This window comes from Lygodium microphyllum, chromosome 1, assembly GCF_053477565.2.
Source record: "Lygodium microphyllum isolate KBCC chromosome 1, Lygodium_microphyllum_v1.1.10, whole genome shotgun sequence".
Lineage (NCBI taxonomy): Eukaryota > Viridiplantae > Streptophyta > Polypodiopsida > Schizaeales > Lygodiaceae > Lygodium > Lygodium microphyllum.
Window position 1 is genome coordinate 142,808,153 of NC_141135.1, and position 17,773 is coordinate 142,825,925.

General features: G+C 40.7%; 1 protein-coding gene across 2 annotated transcripts in view; it reads right to left on the reverse strand.

The window, feature by feature from the left end:
* Positions 1-2,780: 2,780 nt before the first annotated feature.
* LOC148041760 (P-loop containing nucleoside triphosphate hydrolases superfamily protein) overlaps positions 2,781-17,773 on the reverse strand; it is a 113,627-nt gene continuing 98,634 nt past the window's right edge. For both annotated transcript variants that reach the window (XM_087682225.1, XM_087682220.1), the window contains exons 14-25: positions 12,568-12,633; positions 12,259-12,314; positions 11,881-11,959; positions 11,650-11,709; positions 11,462-11,566; positions 11,279-11,361; positions 4,593-4,743; positions 4,415-4,495; positions 3,773-3,836; positions 3,592-3,677; positions 3,311-3,380; positions 2,781-3,199 (exon numbers count right to left, since the gene is read on the reverse strand). In XM_087682225.1, the coding sequence (XP_087538351.1) occupies positions 3,147-3,199; positions 3,311-3,380; positions 3,592-3,677; positions 3,773-3,836; positions 4,415-4,495; positions 4,593-4,743; positions 11,279-11,361; positions 11,462-11,566; positions 11,650-11,709; positions 11,881-11,959; positions 12,259-12,314; positions 12,568-12,633 (954 nt within the window). In that variant the 3' untranslated portion in view covers positions 2,781-3,146. The remainder of the gene's footprint in view (positions 3,200-3,310; positions 3,381-3,591; positions 3,678-3,772; positions 3,837-4,414; positions 4,496-4,592; positions 4,744-11,278; positions 11,362-11,461; positions 11,567-11,649; positions 11,710-11,880; positions 11,960-12,258; positions 12,315-12,567; positions 12,634-17,773) is intronic.

Sequence of the window (17,773 nt, forward strand, 5' to 3'; positions counted from 1 at the left end):
TACATGTGAGCACAATCGTGGCCATAGAAAAAAGAGCTTCATGGACTCAAACATAGTGGGATTAACCCTTGTAAAGATTTGATTGAATTTAATGGAAAATTGAGCAATAGTCTCTCTTTGGTCACTATTCACAGTTCCTTAATTTCTTAGTGATGATGACTAAGTAATATTTTGATTAGCAATGTGTTTTTATCAAGGATTGCCTAAGTTATTGCCAATTGACTTTGATATGCTCTTATTGTTACATATACCATGTAGGAGCAATGCCTTTCAAAAATGTGTGAATTTCCAATGCCTTTGATCATCTGCCCATGCATGATAATTGTCCAAATGATCAAACTAATCTAACCACAATAAGATAAGACATCTTTAGTAGTTGGCAACGAAACAAGCACTATCAAACTCTTGGATTGAACATGCAAGTAGGGAATTGCTATTGACATTCCATAGAGGCCGATAAGGTGGGGTTTATGGCCTTCATCTAATGGAGCATTAAACTTATTGAACTCGTCATCTAATACATGTATCATGTCTATTCTTGCTATTGATACATTGGTTCATCATGTTGTACTGTTGGAACTGAGAGGAGATATTGTCATCTCCACCAAATGTGAGATGCCTAAAATAAGCAACAAGTGGAAGAGACAAGTCTCTTAGAACAATGACCCTTCATAGAGAGTGGTTCTACTCCTATGATAGTATGACTGGAGTTGTCGATTTGGGGAATGACTTGGCATTGTAGATAGTTGGTATTGGTAATATCTTGTTGTGCATTTATCTATTTCATTTCCTACACATTACACTATTGGCTCTCATTCAATTGCTCTAGAAGTAACCGGTCACCATAATTCTTACATGAGATAACATTATGTTAACTAGGGTTCCCACAATATTAATCCATTCAATCAAAAGAAAATCCAACTTTGGTGTGCAAATATAGACATGCAATACATTCTAAATCCATATCATGTTATTTATTATTACTCTTGTTTTTCCACAAAAGTCAATACTACATTAAACATAATGTTTTTTAAATTTTACAAGAAAGACACAAATGCAAAAAAGAATGTCTAAACAACTAAAAGACACAAATGCAAAAAAGAATGTCTAAACAACTAAAAGATATGGACAATTGTTTCAATAAAAGTTATAATTTTAAAATAAAAAATTAAGTCTTGTTTTGGTGTGAAAACATAGATATGCAATACACTCTAAATCCATATAATCTTGGTCATTATTACTCTTCTTATTTGACAAAAATTGATAATACTTTAAGAATAGTATTCGAAAAAGTTTGCAAGAAGCAAACCAATGAAAAAAACAATGTATAAAAGGTTGAAATATTTAGGAAATTATTTCTCAAATATATAAGAAATGAGCTCCCAACTAGCTATCTGTATACTGCAATGCTTCATCTCTAATACATTCGATTTTCCTTATAAATGCAACTCCTTTAAGCAATGAAATTAAAATTTAGGTTTAAAAAATATGTAAGAATCTTATTCTCTAATCCTAGAAAAATAATGTTTCTATCAACTATAGACAAATTTAGCCTCTTCTAGAGTTTCAAGCATTAACATTGGCCTAAAAATATTGTTTGAGATAGTCAAATTTGGGAAAGTGAATAACTCCTACTCTTTCATAAGATGTGAAAGCTGCTACTTTCCATAACTTACTCCCAACTATTTGTACAATGTAAGATTTCCTACCTTTTGCAAAATATGGTGCTTTAAAATGCCTTTTCCTCAATGATTTAAAATCTAGCATGTGGTAAGCCCACTCTAGCTAAGAGCCATACATATTTTATGCAAAAGTACTTCGCAACAATAACTTCAAATTATTGTTCCATCCTTGGTCATGGAGTTTTTTTATATTCCTAATCATTATCTTTCAAAAGACACATTATTAATGTTATTTTCTTTGAAAATCTAAATATAACACTTCATCAAATCATTACATATATATTATGTATATGTGAATAATCAATATATGAATATAATAATCAAATAATTGCAACTATTATTCAACATAATCATGCATCATGCCATCACCATGACACATCTATTCTTTTAGCTACACCACTTTGTTGTTGTATATATGGCTCTCCATATTGGTGTTTTATTCAATTGCGAGCATTTTTAAAGCAATTGTTTCCAACTCATTTGAATATATATTTCACATTTCATTGACACCAATCAAAATTTGTACAATTAGCCCTTAGCCTGGTGATTTTTGGACGTGTGATTGTTACATTAAACTATTTCCAACTTGGTTTTATATGTAAAACAATGATACAAACATTAAAAATAAGAGCTAGTTAAGAAAATTCAAAACCCACATAATTTTATTTGTAAAATATTACTTTTGATATTTCAAAGCATTATAGCAAGTAATCCACAAACTATGTATCTTGTAAATAGAAACATGAGTGAAAGACTATGTAATAGGATTTCAAATGAGTTGAATCTACACATGCAATCAAAAGCAATGCTTATTGGCTTGTTTGTAAAATAGTGATTAAAAACATTGCTATGCTTATTTTTTATTTAAAAAAGTTTCATTTATTGTAAATATGTTGAGTTAGTTTCAAAACTCATTTTTTTGTTGGCAATAACAATATATCAATGTAGAAAATAGAAAGCATGTGATAGATTTGAGATGATCGAATCGATGCTTACAAGGAACAGTAGTGAAATCATCTACCAACTATTTATAACAAGAGAGATTCAAGATGTGGTTATGCTAAGCTATTAAAAATGTTCTGAAACCTCACAAACATGCACAACAACAAGATTTGCGATCGTATTAACAAGAGAGAGACCCGCGTGTATACAATATCAGTTCGAAGAACTTGTGTTCTTTAGGTCATACTCTACAGACAGACAGACAGACAGACAGACAGACACACAAATTCTTGCGCTCATTCATATGAGTAACGCAACTCCCCTCAAGAATTCAACCACTTTGGAAGGCCATCTAGAAAGAAGATGCGTGTAGGGCATGACATGACAAATGAATGTTGTTGTGAGGAGAAAATCCAGAATCCGGAGTGCTGTGCTACATCAATATGGTATAGAATCATGCATACGTACAGCAGGGTTTGCTCTCATCATCTCATCGTATAATGCTCAGAGACCCAGAATAACTCAGTGTGCATACACCATATCGTTCCTGCGTGGCGGCCGATCTGGGATGGTCCCTGCAAATCAAGAACAAATCTCTTTGTCTACGAATCTCTACAATACCAGTTCATCATCACATGAATTGCAAACTGCGAATCTCTACGTCCCTTGGCGACTTGACTTTTTACCTGGTTTGAATTTAGAAGCTTCATGTCGAGCCAATTCAGGGGGCACAGGGCTATTGTTTTGTATCAGCATCTGTAACGACAGACGTTCGCTCTCTCTGAGTAGCTATCTTATGTCAAATCACATGCGGAATGCCAAAGTCACAGCAAAGAAACAGAAGGGAACCAAGTACTCTCTCTCTCTCTCTCTCCATCTCTCTCATGCACCCACACGTCTAGGGCAGCACTCCCTCTTGAAAAGGTCTCATCTGGAAAGACAACTTCTCCCCGAAAATAAAAATTACCTGTTTCAAGTCATAGAAGACCTCTGTATCATGGAGTGTCAAGAAAGTTGTAGCGATACCAGTTTTTCCAGCTCGCCCCGTCCGACCTTACGAAACGCAACAAATATAAGCCACATTAGAAGCATGTCACACAGCACATTCCCCCCAACATCCACCACCGCATGCGAATAGAACACGTTACCTATCCGATGGGTGTACATCTCAATATTCGATGGCATATCGAAATTGATAACATGTGCAACATCCTGCCAAATCAGCAAATTGAGAGCGACTCTTCATGATATCCATGTTTCAAACTTGAGATGCTTGCGACAAACAATGACAGAGTACCTAGAAGTACTTGAGAGAGAGACATTCAATTAGCTACAATGGCTAGAATGAATAACAGGGTTTTGAATTCAGATACATGGCAAATAGAATCCGTTTTATGTTAAAGTTAGGACACAATAACGTCCCCAGCCGAGACCTCGCGAAATATGTATCATCCTTTGCTTGACACCACCCATCTCCTCCACGCTTAATGCCTAGGGATCAAGAAACATACAAGGGGAACACTACAAACACGGTCATAAGGACCTTGCACCTATCATTGTCCTCGTGTTTAGCAAGTAGCTGCAAATGCTACATATATGTATGACTTACACACGAATGAGCACATGTACACAGGTGCTCTTTTCCAGAATATAACAACACTAAAATGCATATTTTACAAACATAGCGACACCTATCACCACGAATGTCTTTACTAACCAAGTGTGAATCTTTACAGCACAATAATTAAAACAAGAATAAACGCTAGCTTGGAAATAATTCAGGATCTTACAGGAATGTCAATCCCACGACCAGCAACATCAGTGGCCACTAGACAGTTGAAACGCTTGTTCCGAAACCCCTCCAGACTAATCTGTTGTAGATGCACCATATAAATATTCTCAGAAAAGGGATTCTTTTTTTCTTTTAAAGATGATCGCATTTTTAAAGGAAGACTGCACAAGACGGACCTCCCGCTGATCTTGAGTCTTTCCACCATGAAGAGTTGTCACTCGGTAACCGAGCTTATCAAGTTGTCTTGCTAGGGAATCAGCTGATTTCTTTGTGTTGACAAAGACCATTGCAGTTTTGTCCCCAAGATCATTTAATAGACGCTGCAACCTAAGGAACCATGCAGCCAAAATATCAAGAAGAAGTACACAAATCGGGCTCATCAATCATATTTAGCACAAGCATGCCACTTAACATGGTTTAATGGCCATGAAAGAGAGTTTCCCTAAATTTTCTAAAAGTTCCAGGGGACACCATGAGATAATATTATGACTGGACAGACATCCATAAGTTAGGAGCTCAGATACATGTATTTAGTTTGACTACAGCATCCTTGTAAACGCTCACTGCCCACAGAAGAGAATTCCCCATGTTTTGTTTTTCTTATTTCTAGGTGACATCGTGAGATGATATTATACTGGCCGGACATCCATAAGTTTAGGAGCTTAAAGATATGTATTGATATTCATTACAGAATCAATCATTCTGCTCATAAATTTTTTTGGGTTTTCAATCATTCTGCTCATAAATATATGTATTGATATTCATTACAGAATCAATCATTCTGCTCATAAATTGATAAGTTTAGGAGCTTAAATATATGTATTGATATAAGTTTAGCAGCCAGAGTAGCGGCAGTTCACCATCTATACATCAAAGGCCGAGTGGGTGAAGGAAACCAACCTATCATGGTGGACACAGGAGCAACACACAACTTCATGACACCAGGGTGTGCAGCAAAACATGGATTAAAACTATCGAAGGCCCCAGAAGGATTAACAGTAACATTCGCACAAGGAGAAGCCAAGGAAGTAAAACAAGTCTTTGCAGTCCAAGTGGAAGCCGACAAGTGGAAAGCAAAACTCAACTTCTTAGTAGTCCCCATGGATGATTTTGAAGTGATATTGGGCTTGGAATTCTATGACAAGTATGTCATTGCAATGTTTGGTAAAGGTGTAAATGAAATGATGCTAGATATGCAAGGAGAAAGCGTCAAAGTACCATGTGAAAGAATGTAACTGCCTGGCAGGACCCCAATCAAAGTGCAAATGAAGGAGAATAAGCCAGGAGTATCATGCCAAACAATGAAACCAACTACAACCCAACCAAGGGGCCAGACCCAAAATGCACCGGTCTAAGGAACCGTTATCAGGCCACGTATCATGACATGCAGTGCCAAGCAGGTCGAAAAATCAGTCAAACAAGGAGATATGGTCTATCTGTGTATGATCCGACCAATTGAAGAAGAAGAAAATGGCAAGAAACCCAAACAACAGAATAGAAACACAGAGGTGACAGAAATACTTGAAGAATTCAAAGATGTAATGCCAGCCGAGCTACCCAAGGGTCTACCACCCAGGCGAGATGTGAATCACAAAATTGAGCTGATCCCAGGGTCTGCCCCATCAGCCCGAGCTCCCTATCGCATGAACCACACTGAGCTCATGGAATTGAAGAAGCAACTACATGAAGTAGAAGAACAAGGATTCATTCGCCCTAGCAAATCCCCCTTTGGTGTCCCAGTGTTATTTGTAAAAAAGAAGGATGGGGGACTTAGACACTGTGTAGATAATAGGGCCCTTAACAAAATCACCATAAAAAACAAATACCCCATGCCCCTAGTGGAAGACCTCTTAGATAGACTGCACGGGGCCAAGTACTTCAGCCGTATTGATCTTAGATCAGGATACCACCAAATCCGCATCGTCAAAGAAGATATCCCAAAAACAGCATTCCACACCCGATATGGTAGGTTTGAGTGGTTAGTATTAGGATTCGGCCTAAGCAATGGGCTAGGCACATTTTGTGGCCTCATGGATGGAATCTTTAGACTGGAGATAGATATCTTTGTCATTATCTACATAGATGACCTCCTAGTCTACAGCAAGACCCTAGAAGAGCACAAGCAGCACTTACGCCGAGTTTTTGAGAAACTGCGGCAGCATCAATTATATGCCAAGCTGGAAAAATGTGAGTTCGCAGTGAAAGAGTTGGAGTTCTTAGGCTTTATTGTAGAAGCAGATGGAATCAAAGTGGACCCTAAGAAAGTGGAAGCCGTCCAAAGATGGCCTGTACTGAAAACTGTAAGAGAAGTGCGGGAGTAGCACGCCTCTTCTTCACACATGTATTCAAACTTCATGGCTTACCGCTGGCCATTGTATCAAATAGAGATGGAAGATTCATGAGCGATATGTGGAAGGAACTTTTCAAGACCCTGGAAACACAATTGAGATTCTCATCATCCTTCCACCCGGAGACAAATGGACAGACAGAACGAGTCAACCAAGGCATCGAAGATTATCTCCAGAGTTATGCCCGAGTGGACCAGAAAGATTGGGCCTTGTACCTTGATGTATTGGAATTCCACTATAATAGCTCCATCCACTCGGCAACGGGGTATACCCCCTTCGAGTTAGCCACAGGAAAATAAGTCATCACTCCACTCGCCTTAGCATCCAGAGCGGCCAAAGCGGAAGATCAAGATGGAGAAGAATTCTTGAAGAAATGGAGAGACCGAAATGCAGTAGCTAAACAAAGCCTCGAGCAGAGCAAGATCACCATGACAGAGCAAGCAAACAAGAAGAGAAAGGCTGTACTATTCGCCAAAGGAGACATGGTCCTAGTTAGCTCCAAGAACATGTCCCTTCCCAAAAACATGACCTCCAAGTTCAATCACCGATACTATGGACCTTACCGAATCACTCAAGTGCTGAACGAAGTCACCTACAAATTGGACCTGCCAGACAGTGTTTGTGTTCACAATGCATTTCATACTCATCTTCTGCACAGGTTCTATCCCGACAACCAATGGGGACGGCGCGTACCAATGCTCCATTCCAACGGTCCCTTCGAAGTAGAAGCATTCCTCCGACACCCGAAACAAAGAGGCTTCCCCGAATACCTTACCAAGTGGCGCGGGCGTCCACTCAGGGAGGCAACTTGGATCCCAGAAGCGGAGACCTGCGAACGCGGAAAGGATGCCTTCGCCCTTTGGCTCGAGGAGAACCCCCCTGCCCCTTCCAACGACCCTTGAGCCTCTGCAAAAAACCCAAAAATAATGCGGTTCTCAATCATAGACCCCAAACGTGCCTCCACTCCTCAAATGTAATCGAGTCGAGGGTGGACCCGCATGGTAACAATCAACAAATGACTCCAAAAACAAAGCCCCAACTTTCCAGTCTAGATGGGTAGACACTGACCAGCTTGCTAGAAAAGGCTATGTTAAGACCCCCAAGTCCTAGTGCGGTAGACACTGGCCAGTTTGATAGTATAGACTGTGTTAAGATCCCGTGGTCCCCTTAGACCGGCAAACACTGACCAACTTGCTAGGAAAAGCTGTCTTAAGACCCCGGATGAGTCAAAATAACAAAACGCTACCCTTAGATTGCTGAGGACAGCAATCCAATAAGCGGGGGTGAGTGTAAGGGCTTTGTAGCTATACCATGCCATTGCTACCGAATGCACCTATATAGGGAGTAGTAGTGACTCAAAGCCCTGCCTTGTTTCCACTCTGCGGCGTCACGAGGGTGTAGTCCTGGGATGTATCTATGTTGTCCCGCTTTTTGGATTGAATAATACAAGAGTATACCTTGAGCTCATATATCGTGTTACCTTTCTATGCGTATTGAGTGCGTAACGAGTGTAGGTTTATAACCGGGGGGGGGGGGGGGGGGGGGGGGGGGGGGGTAGCAACCATTCCAGAATGATTGGCTGTTAAGTATCACAGCTTGAGATACACTTAGGTACAATATGCACAATAGGCATCTGGTGCACCTCGGCTAAGCTAGCCATTGCCGAGGTGAGTGAGTCCCTTGTCACCTAGTTAGGATGACCCAAAGTTAGGCCTTATTACACTTTCCTTCGAGTAGGGATCTAAGGCCAAGGGTCTTTTGAAGTCATTTAGGACTTTGGCTTAATGTATGTTTAACTAGTAACAAAAGTTGTGACTTGCAAGTGGTCAGTTGGCACAAAAGTCTTCCAGTCAATCAGTTGGCACAGAAGTTGCCAATCCTGGACAAGTGATTTCTCAGTATTTAGAATTCAAAAGAACAGTTTCTCATCTAGTCAAGCACAAATTGATCATGTGATTGTGTGGTGTTGTTCATACATGTTGTCCATGATTCACAAGTTTAGAGTCACAAATGCTATTTCGATGAGAGCCAAATGAAGATTGTGAATCCAAAGGTACAACTGTGAAGCAACGTTAGGTGTTGCAGCAAGTGTGAGCTCAGTCGCTTCACCACCAGTCAAGATTGTGAATCCAAAGGTACAACTGTGAAGCAACATTAGGTGTTGCGGCAAGTGTGAGCTCAGTCGCTTCATCACCAGTCAAGAAAAATCAGTTATCAGGAAAACATCGTGATTGCAATCATGCCACTGAACTCCTAGAGAGCACAGAAGGCTGCTGCAAATTCCTGCAATGCAAGGGCAATCTCATGATAGCCAGGCATAGGTTGCCTTGCATTTGCACTACATCCACCAGCCTCATCACTTGCATTTTCAACTCGGCCCATTGCCTAATTGCTGTGTTTTTGTCTCACCCTGCATCCTCATTATTGCTGATCAATTTTCCCCCAGTTCAGCACTCAGACCAGGCACTTCAACTACTGGATTTGCAGCTACTCTTTCCTCCTGTTATGACAAGTCTGTCATCTTCTTGTTGCCTGCTGCCTGCATTTTCAGCCAACATTCACAGTCAGTAGTGCAGTCCCTTCGGTTCATTTTGGTGTGTGTGTTTCTATGGAAATTCTCACCACTAGCATCCAGCCTTGTTTGCACTGTGCATGATTGCACAATTAGCTTGTCTCTCGAAAGAGAACCAGGTTAGTTTTCCAGTTGTGTGCAGCACTCGCTAATCTATTTTCAGCCTGTCTGGAGTAATCCAACCCCTTCTTGCCATCATGACATGTTTCTGTCTCCTACTACATTTTCGGCCAGCATTCAAAACCAGTTAGTGCAATCCATTCCACCCCATTTGGTGTGTGTTTCTCTGCAAGATCCCACCAGAGCTTTTGCCAACATTGCCGCCACTGTTGCATTTTCTCACAGCCGGTCTTGTTTGCACTGTATGATTGCATGATCAGCTGTCTCAGGCAGAGTCCTAAGTTAGGTGCTAGTTGTGCGTAGCACTTCTTGAGCTGAAGATTAAGAGTTCAACATGCCTGCTGTCCATTACAGTTGACAAGCTGCTCCCTTAATCGTATCCAGTTCTCCAGCAAGTAAAGAAAGGCACTCCTTCGGGCAAGAAGGGGAGAAAGGGCAAAAGGGGTTGTTTCAGTGGGGTATTTAGTCTCAGTACAGTAGGCACACATGGGGTAACTCATGGGGGGCATCCAGATTTTTTCTCTCACATATTGAAGCGGGCATACTAGAGCAGCATTCTTTGATGGTCTTCTTGAGGGTGAAGGAAAGTTGTAGGTGTGTGAGGTGGTGTAAGAGTGTACCCCTTCACAAAGAAGAAGCAATAACAGAATCCCATCTTGGCCATGCATTCAAAGGAGGGTTCCCACATGATGAAGGGGTGCATTGAGCTCTTTTGCACCAAGGGACTCGCCCAACAACATGAAGTTTTCCTGCTTTACCAGGTCAGAGCGTGACTGCAGAAAGTGGCATTTCAAAGGGGGCAACTAGTTACCCTCAACAAAAATATCAGAGACACATCTACAGGAGTGCTTCTTGTTGGGCTTCTCCTGGGTGTATCAAAGATGCCAGGGGTTTCTAAAACAGGAGGTATGAAACAGGTTTCATACAAGTTTTGTGGAACTTTAGAAATGGGTTTCATTCAAGATGGAAACAAACTATGACGCTTGGTACCTATAAAGTATGGCTCATTATAATGTAGCAAATACACATTCATCATGATTTACGAATTTATACAATGCGAATGGACATTTGACATAGCATCACTATTTACATGCATCATGGTCCACTATCCATGACAATCTTAACTTCAATTATAGAAGCAGCCATCAACATGTACATGCATTATGGACAACTTGAGCAAAATTAATGGAATGAATGTCAATATCCATGTCAGTACGCCAAGTGAATCCGTGACAAATGTTGATTACAAAAGCTCCAAATGCATTTTGTAGGTAGGGATTTCTTTGAAACTTTAAAATAGGTGTTTCATGGGTTCATGCAACACCCAGGTTTGAAATGAGTTTCCTAACCTTATGGAACAGGTTTCTTGGCAACAACCGTGTATCCATTGTGCTTCATATTTTGTCAGAATTAGTACTGATGCTTGAGAGATGATTCATGAGTCTAATCTTTGTTATGCTCATTGGCACAGATCTGTTTTTGCAATGGTAAGGGTAAAGCCCATTAAATGATCTTGGAAGGATAAACTAGTATCATCGACAAGAGATACATCTCATTGAAAAGAATTCATCGATGTTGAAAGATGTCTTGGGAGAGAGGAAAAGGCCTGGTTGCTCATAAGTCTCTCCAAATATTTTTGTTTTGCCAATATATAAGCGAGTGACAGAGAAACCCAAAGTATACTGACCTGTCTAGCTTTTCAGATTCTTTAAAGATGATAGCATGTGTGAGAGGAAAAAGGCCTGGCTCATGGATCCCTAAAATTGCTTTCATTTTACCAATACATAAACAAGTGACAGAGAGAAACCCAGAGCATACTGACCTGTCTAGTTTTTCAGATTCTTTAATCATGATGACATGCTGTGTAATAAGATCAGTTGCTTTCCCTGCTGTACCAATCGTCACCTGGAAGAAAATTCAACTTCAGTGGCATTTCAATTAAGCAAGTTGCATGTTTTATGCATGCCTCGAATATAGATAGATTAAAAGCTGCAAAGATGTTTACCACAACTGGGTTTCTCAAGTACTTCCGCGCCAGGCGTTCAACAGCAGGAGGCATGGTTGCACTAAACATGTATGTTGTCCGGTAAATTTTCCTTTCATCAAGTTCCTGTCATGTTTGACAATGGTGCACATTAGAAGTAGTTTGCATTGAACAAGCATGATGCTAGCCCATCCATATATATTACTTGCCTCATCCTCGTTCTCAGGTTTTAGATTGCTTGAAGGCATGGCATCAAGAACCCCAACCACCTGTAAGGAAAGGTCAACGCTAATTAGGCCTGACACATGATTGTCAAAAGCAGTATCAAATGCTGAGGGACTCCAGCAGCCATTGGTTAGTCACATGAAGGGAACAAAGATGATCAATTATGCGTGCAAAACATCCATCACAAGTTGAAGCGTATGATCTTTGGCCATTACCTGTGGCTCAAAGCCCATATCAATCATCCTATCTGCTTCATCTAGGACTACATAATTGCATTGATTCAAAACAGCATACCTGCAAAATCCATTATTGACCAAAAGAAAGATTGTTATACCCCAAAAGCCAAAGCCCTGATGAGCAAAATGTCTGCAAGGCCAGAAATTTTAAACTATAGTTCAATCGTATCTCCTAATGTTAAAGGAATTCCCATGCCACCTACTTGTAAATTCAGCAGCTAGATTAAAGGAAACAACTTAACAATAAACTAGCTGAAGTCCACTATACGCTAATAAAGGACCACAAGTTAAGCTGCTGCTACTTTCTACATCAATTGCCAATGTCAATTATAGAAATTGCAAGTGATGACTGCATACCTCCTTTCCAAACAGTCAAGTAATCGGCCAGGTGTTGCTATCACAATCTCACAACCCTGAAAGAGTAGCAACATGACAGATTTAATGGGTTATTCCTGCTGAAATCATTATCATCTCCTAAACCTAACCTCTAGCAAATAGCAATCCCCAGCCTACCTTCAAACAATGGAAGTGATAAGAAATGCTTTCAAATTCAGCTAATCGAAACTTTTACCAATTCTGCAAAGATGATTTCAGGCTACCTTAGCTACTGTTACTGAAAGAGTACAAAAGTCTAGAATAAAGCAATGAGAGAATAATGCAACCCACCTGCCGAAGCTTGAAGCCCTGTTCTTCAATTGATTGACCACCAACGACCGAAACAACTCGTATATCCTGTTGCGACATAGCAAAGGTACTTGTGAGAAGTGGATCAATTTGAAAATACTGGCAACATCAAGATGGTACCCATGCAAAGTAGTGCCGTCAGCTGACAAAATATTTCTGGAGTCTCTAGCACTATTGTAGCAGGCAATACAATTCAACAAAAAACAATCTTAAAGGTTCTTTTCTACACTGTTGCAGCAGAGAGTACATCTAATGATTCATGGTCCAAAACTGATACAGTAACTTGCAAGGAACACACATCAGAGCCAAACCAAGTGCCATTGCATGTATATATGTAACACACCACCAAGTAGTACACTGTCACAAAATGTAGAAAAGAATCAAGCAATCAAATGCCATCATATAGAGAGTTCTTCCAGGTGCACCAGCTGTCGACCTCCGTGGACCAAATCAACAGCCTTCACAACCAGTATGGGAGGACTGGATCATGTCTTGAGGAGGTGATGGATCATGGGACTAACCACCAACTTACTACGAGATGGTTTCAGGTCGGGTGATTCAATGCAATCAGCACATGTGGGACTGCATCCCATTTCCAGTGACAATTGAGATGGGACAGTCCCTCCTTTTCCCATTCACTGACGAGGAGCTTCTCCAGGATTTCCAGTCACACAGGATGGGCACAAATTCCCTGGAGAGGAAGGATGGGCTGTCGGAGAGCCGGGGATCATGTTCTAAGGAGCTGATGGGACTAGCCACCAACTTCTACAGACAACTTTTTCAGCAGGAGATGGTTTTAGCTCAGGTGATTTGATGCAAGCAGCAAGTGTGGGACTGCACCCCATTCCTAGTGCCATTTGAGATGGGATGATCCCTCCTTTCCCCATTCACTGAGGATGACCTTTTCCAAGCTTTCAAGTCACAAGATGGGCACAAATTTCAACTTGCCACAAATGCCCTAGAGAAGACAGGCTGTCTAGGGGCTTCTTTGCCTAGTGGGAGGAGGTGAAGGACCCCCTACTACAAGCATTTCCAGAGATCTTCAATTCTGAATGGATGCCAGACAGCATGTCAACAAGCCTAGTTAGTTTCCTCCCCAAAGGGGGAGACCGCTTGGAGGTGTCCCAGTGTTGGCTGATCACCTTGCTATTCGTAGCCTATAAGGCTTTGGCCAAGATGATTGGCAGCCAACTCTGCCTTGACTTCAGTAATCCCACTGTCACTGTTACTTGTAATAATCAAGTCATCCACATAGATGACTATAATGACCAAGCCTACATCTCCCTTTCTCACATAAAGTGAGTGATCAACAACAAAAACATAAAAGCCAATGTTGACAAGATACTCTCCGATCTTGTGAGACCATGCTCTAGGCGCTTGCTTCAACCCATAGAGCACCTTCTTTAACCTTCACATATATGTGAGATGCTCTAAATCCTCATAGCCTGCTAGTTGCTCAATATACACCTCTTCTTGCAATTCACCAAGCAAGAATGCATTTTTGACATCCATTTTCTGCAAATTCCAACCTTTGGCTCATGCCAAAGCAATCACACATCTGATAGTTTAAAGTTACCATCCTAGCGACTGGACTGAATGGCTTTTCATAATCTATACCATATGTTTAAGCATAGCCTTTTGCAACTAGCCTAGCCTTATACCTACTAATAGAGCCATCTGCATTATGCTTGATTTTGTAAACTTACTTACAGCCAATAGTTAATTTAATGCAAAAGGTTGCTTTGTGAAAGATTTTAATGATAAGTGCCGATTGGTTGCGAAAGGAATTAGAGTTGGCCGCATGTTCACTTTAGATGTTGGAATTCCTACTATGAATGTTGTTATGTATGCTAAAGGAAAAGGAGTGGTTGTGGACATTGAAATATGGCACAAATGTATTGGACATGCAAATGTGCAAAGGCTGAAATTAATGCAGTCCAACGGGTTGATTGCTTTAAAAGTTGTAGAATTTCATAAAGTGTATCACACATGTCAGTTTGGTAAGCAAGCAAGACAACCTTTTTACAAATACAACTATATTACGTTTTTGAATTATCTTTTATCGCGTTAATCAGATGAAAAAACGTTTTTGAATTTCTTTTATGGCGTTAATCGCAAACCCGTTGAAAATTCAATTGATAAAAAGGACACAAGCTTTATGGAGAGGAAGCTATTCTAAGAGATCTGTAAAGAAAGGACGACAGCTAGCGTGCTTGAGAGAATCAACTTCAGCAAATACTTAGCTTTGGGCCAGGTCATCATACTCATATTTCAGGTTTCATGCACGAGCCCTTAATGACCTTTCTTCTGGTCTGCAAAATCGTAACGAAACCATGAAGACAGCTAGAGAAGGAGCCATGAAAAAAACCAAAGAGATCACAGAGCACAGAATCAATAATGATGATGATCAAAGGAGTCTCTCCGCCCGTAGCAGATCCAAATTAGCTCGTGACTTGCAGAAGGAGTCGGAGAGCGAATCAAGAGATCATGAGAAGCTAATAAGCAATACAGATCGCGAAAGAGCTCGCAGCCCCAATACTACTCGTGATCAATAGCTCACGGTCTCCTTGTACAACAGATCTAGATTAAGAGAAGAAGAAGATGGCTACATCTTAATAAGTGCACATCAAGCAGGAGAGCTACGACTTGCCTGAGGAAGTTGGATGCCAGTTAGATGAGCTTCATTCTAGATGATGTGCTTCCGTTCATACTCTCGCGGTTACCGATACATGACTTGTCTGAAGCTGCACAATGTGCCGAGATTGGAGCGAACGAGCTATGGTAGCCATGGCTATTAGTTACCGCACCCTAAACCCTAAACCCACAGTTGTCGCGTCGTGTTGAAGCGCGTTGATAGCTCCACCCACCCTCCGTGACATGGTCCCTTACTGAGCCCGTGCAAGCTTGTAAATGCTTTCTATCTATGAATATGACTTGTAGCCCCCAAGATGGGCCCTTTGGCAAATCTCGCATCGTGTTCTATTCCGTGTCGCGTTCCGTGACGTGTTGAGGTGCCCCGTGACGCGTTCAGGGGTCAAAATGCAAAAGTTCCAGAAAGAGTCTAGTGCCGCCCCGGGGCCTAGACGGGGTCCCGAAAGGGTCCCGGAAGGGTCTCTGAGGGTTGGACCATCACACTTGGTATCAGAGTTACCGCACTGGCTTCCCTTCATCTTCCAAGAGCTCTTTGCTTCGGCATTCGGATCTAATGGTTCATCCTAAGCTCATAAAGCTATGTAGCCTAGATTGTATAACATCATCTTCAGTCTTCTTGCTGCGTGCTATGACGAAACGTGTAGAACTCTTGTTTGTCTTTAGCTGCAACAGCTAATTATTAGGATTTTGGCTATGGATGCTCCTGAAGATATTTTTTCCTTGCATCTATGGATACATGGCACAAGATCCCTCTTAGCTTTTTGCAAATTGATGAAGCTATGTTTGTCAGGCTTCGCTGGCAAAGAGAAGCAAATCAGGTGCTTGATCAAATGTCCTTACGTATTTCACCTATGGACCAACAGAAAAGTTAGACTCATCGTAGTCTAGATGCTCGGCTTGATTCTTGCCTAATGGTGGAAGGCATTGATCAAACATCCTCCAAATATGCCAACCCATGAATTACCTGTGTGGTATTTTCATGATCAAGTTGCTTTTCAAAGACAAGTGGCTTGCACACTTTCGCCCTCACATGAAGACGGAGACAGTGTCATCAATGATGAGTTTGTTCCTATCAATCCACACAAGGACCAAAAGCCCCTGCAAACACACTCCTTCATGAATTATTGAATGCTCATACAAATACTATTGTAAGTCTACTCCCTCTCTTGTAGTAAATACAACCAAAACCACTACTCCTATCAATGCAACCACTTCATATACTAAACCTTCTTATACAAACTTCTATAAGAAAATAGGAGTACCAGAAAATGTAGGATCATTTCCTATTTGGTCAATAGATGGAAAATCTCTAGAAGAGATTAAACTCCTAATATATATGATGTATGCATATATAGGACAAAAAATACTTGATAAGCCCCAAACAAGTAGAATTGGCATTCTCAATGTAATGACTCATGGCTTTGTTGGTGGCCTAAAACAACGGTGGATTTCAATACATCCACAAGTAAAATTAGCAATTGTACAGCAAGCAGACCATGTTCAACTTTTCTTTGAATTACTCCTTGGTGAGCTAGTAGGTAATAAACTTGATGATGTCTCAGAAGCCAGAGAAGCTTATTTCAAATCCAAATTGTGTGACCCTAGGCAATACAAAGAATATCTTATCTACATGAGAGACTTGCGATATGAGGGATTAGGAGCTCATGATAACAGCATGAAAGAACATTTAGTATGTTCACTTTCTGAGCCCATTCATTTTTATTGTAAGCAAAAGATGAAAGCTGAAAATAGGGATTTCACTGACAGTGTGGGTCAGATTTTACAAACAATTGAACAAACAATCAATGGTGCAATTAAATCAGAAGTTTCCACAATCTGTATGTAAATCTGCTAGCAAGTATGATCTGGACTTTGGCTGTAAGCAATGTGCCTGTTCTACTTCTTATGGTGGTGGTAACTATTCCAGCCGCCCTCTGTGGTATTTGTCCAAAAGTCACAGGTCTTATTTTAACCACCAAGATAGGCATGATGACAGTTATTCCAGGAAAAGATCTTCAAGACACTCACACAAACATGGTCAACATAGATCTTCCTCACACCGACATAATTTCCATAAATCCCAAAACAATGGCCAAGATCAGCAGCAAGTCACATCTTGCTAACAAATGCCCCAAAAAGACCAAACAACAAGGTACTCCTGCTCCTGCTGCTAAAATAAACCTACACTTAGTGATGCATCCTCGATCTCTGACAGTGAAAGTATTTCTTCTTACTCTGATGATTCTTATGATGATTCCTACTCTGAGTCTGAAACTGAAACAAGTGATACAGACGTCAGTGACACTGACTCTTGGCATACTGTGGATACTGAGCAATTTGTATTTGATCATTCAGATTCAGAAACAGATTATGCTATCCATTTGGATAACTTTGTACCAATCAATGCCCATTCAGTACACTTTTCTGGAAGAAAAGACAAACTATTTCTGGGTGTAACTTCCTCTAATGGTGCTGGCAATTCTTTTAGGAGACACAAGGGAAAACACAAACAAAAATCCGAATCTGACACTAATGA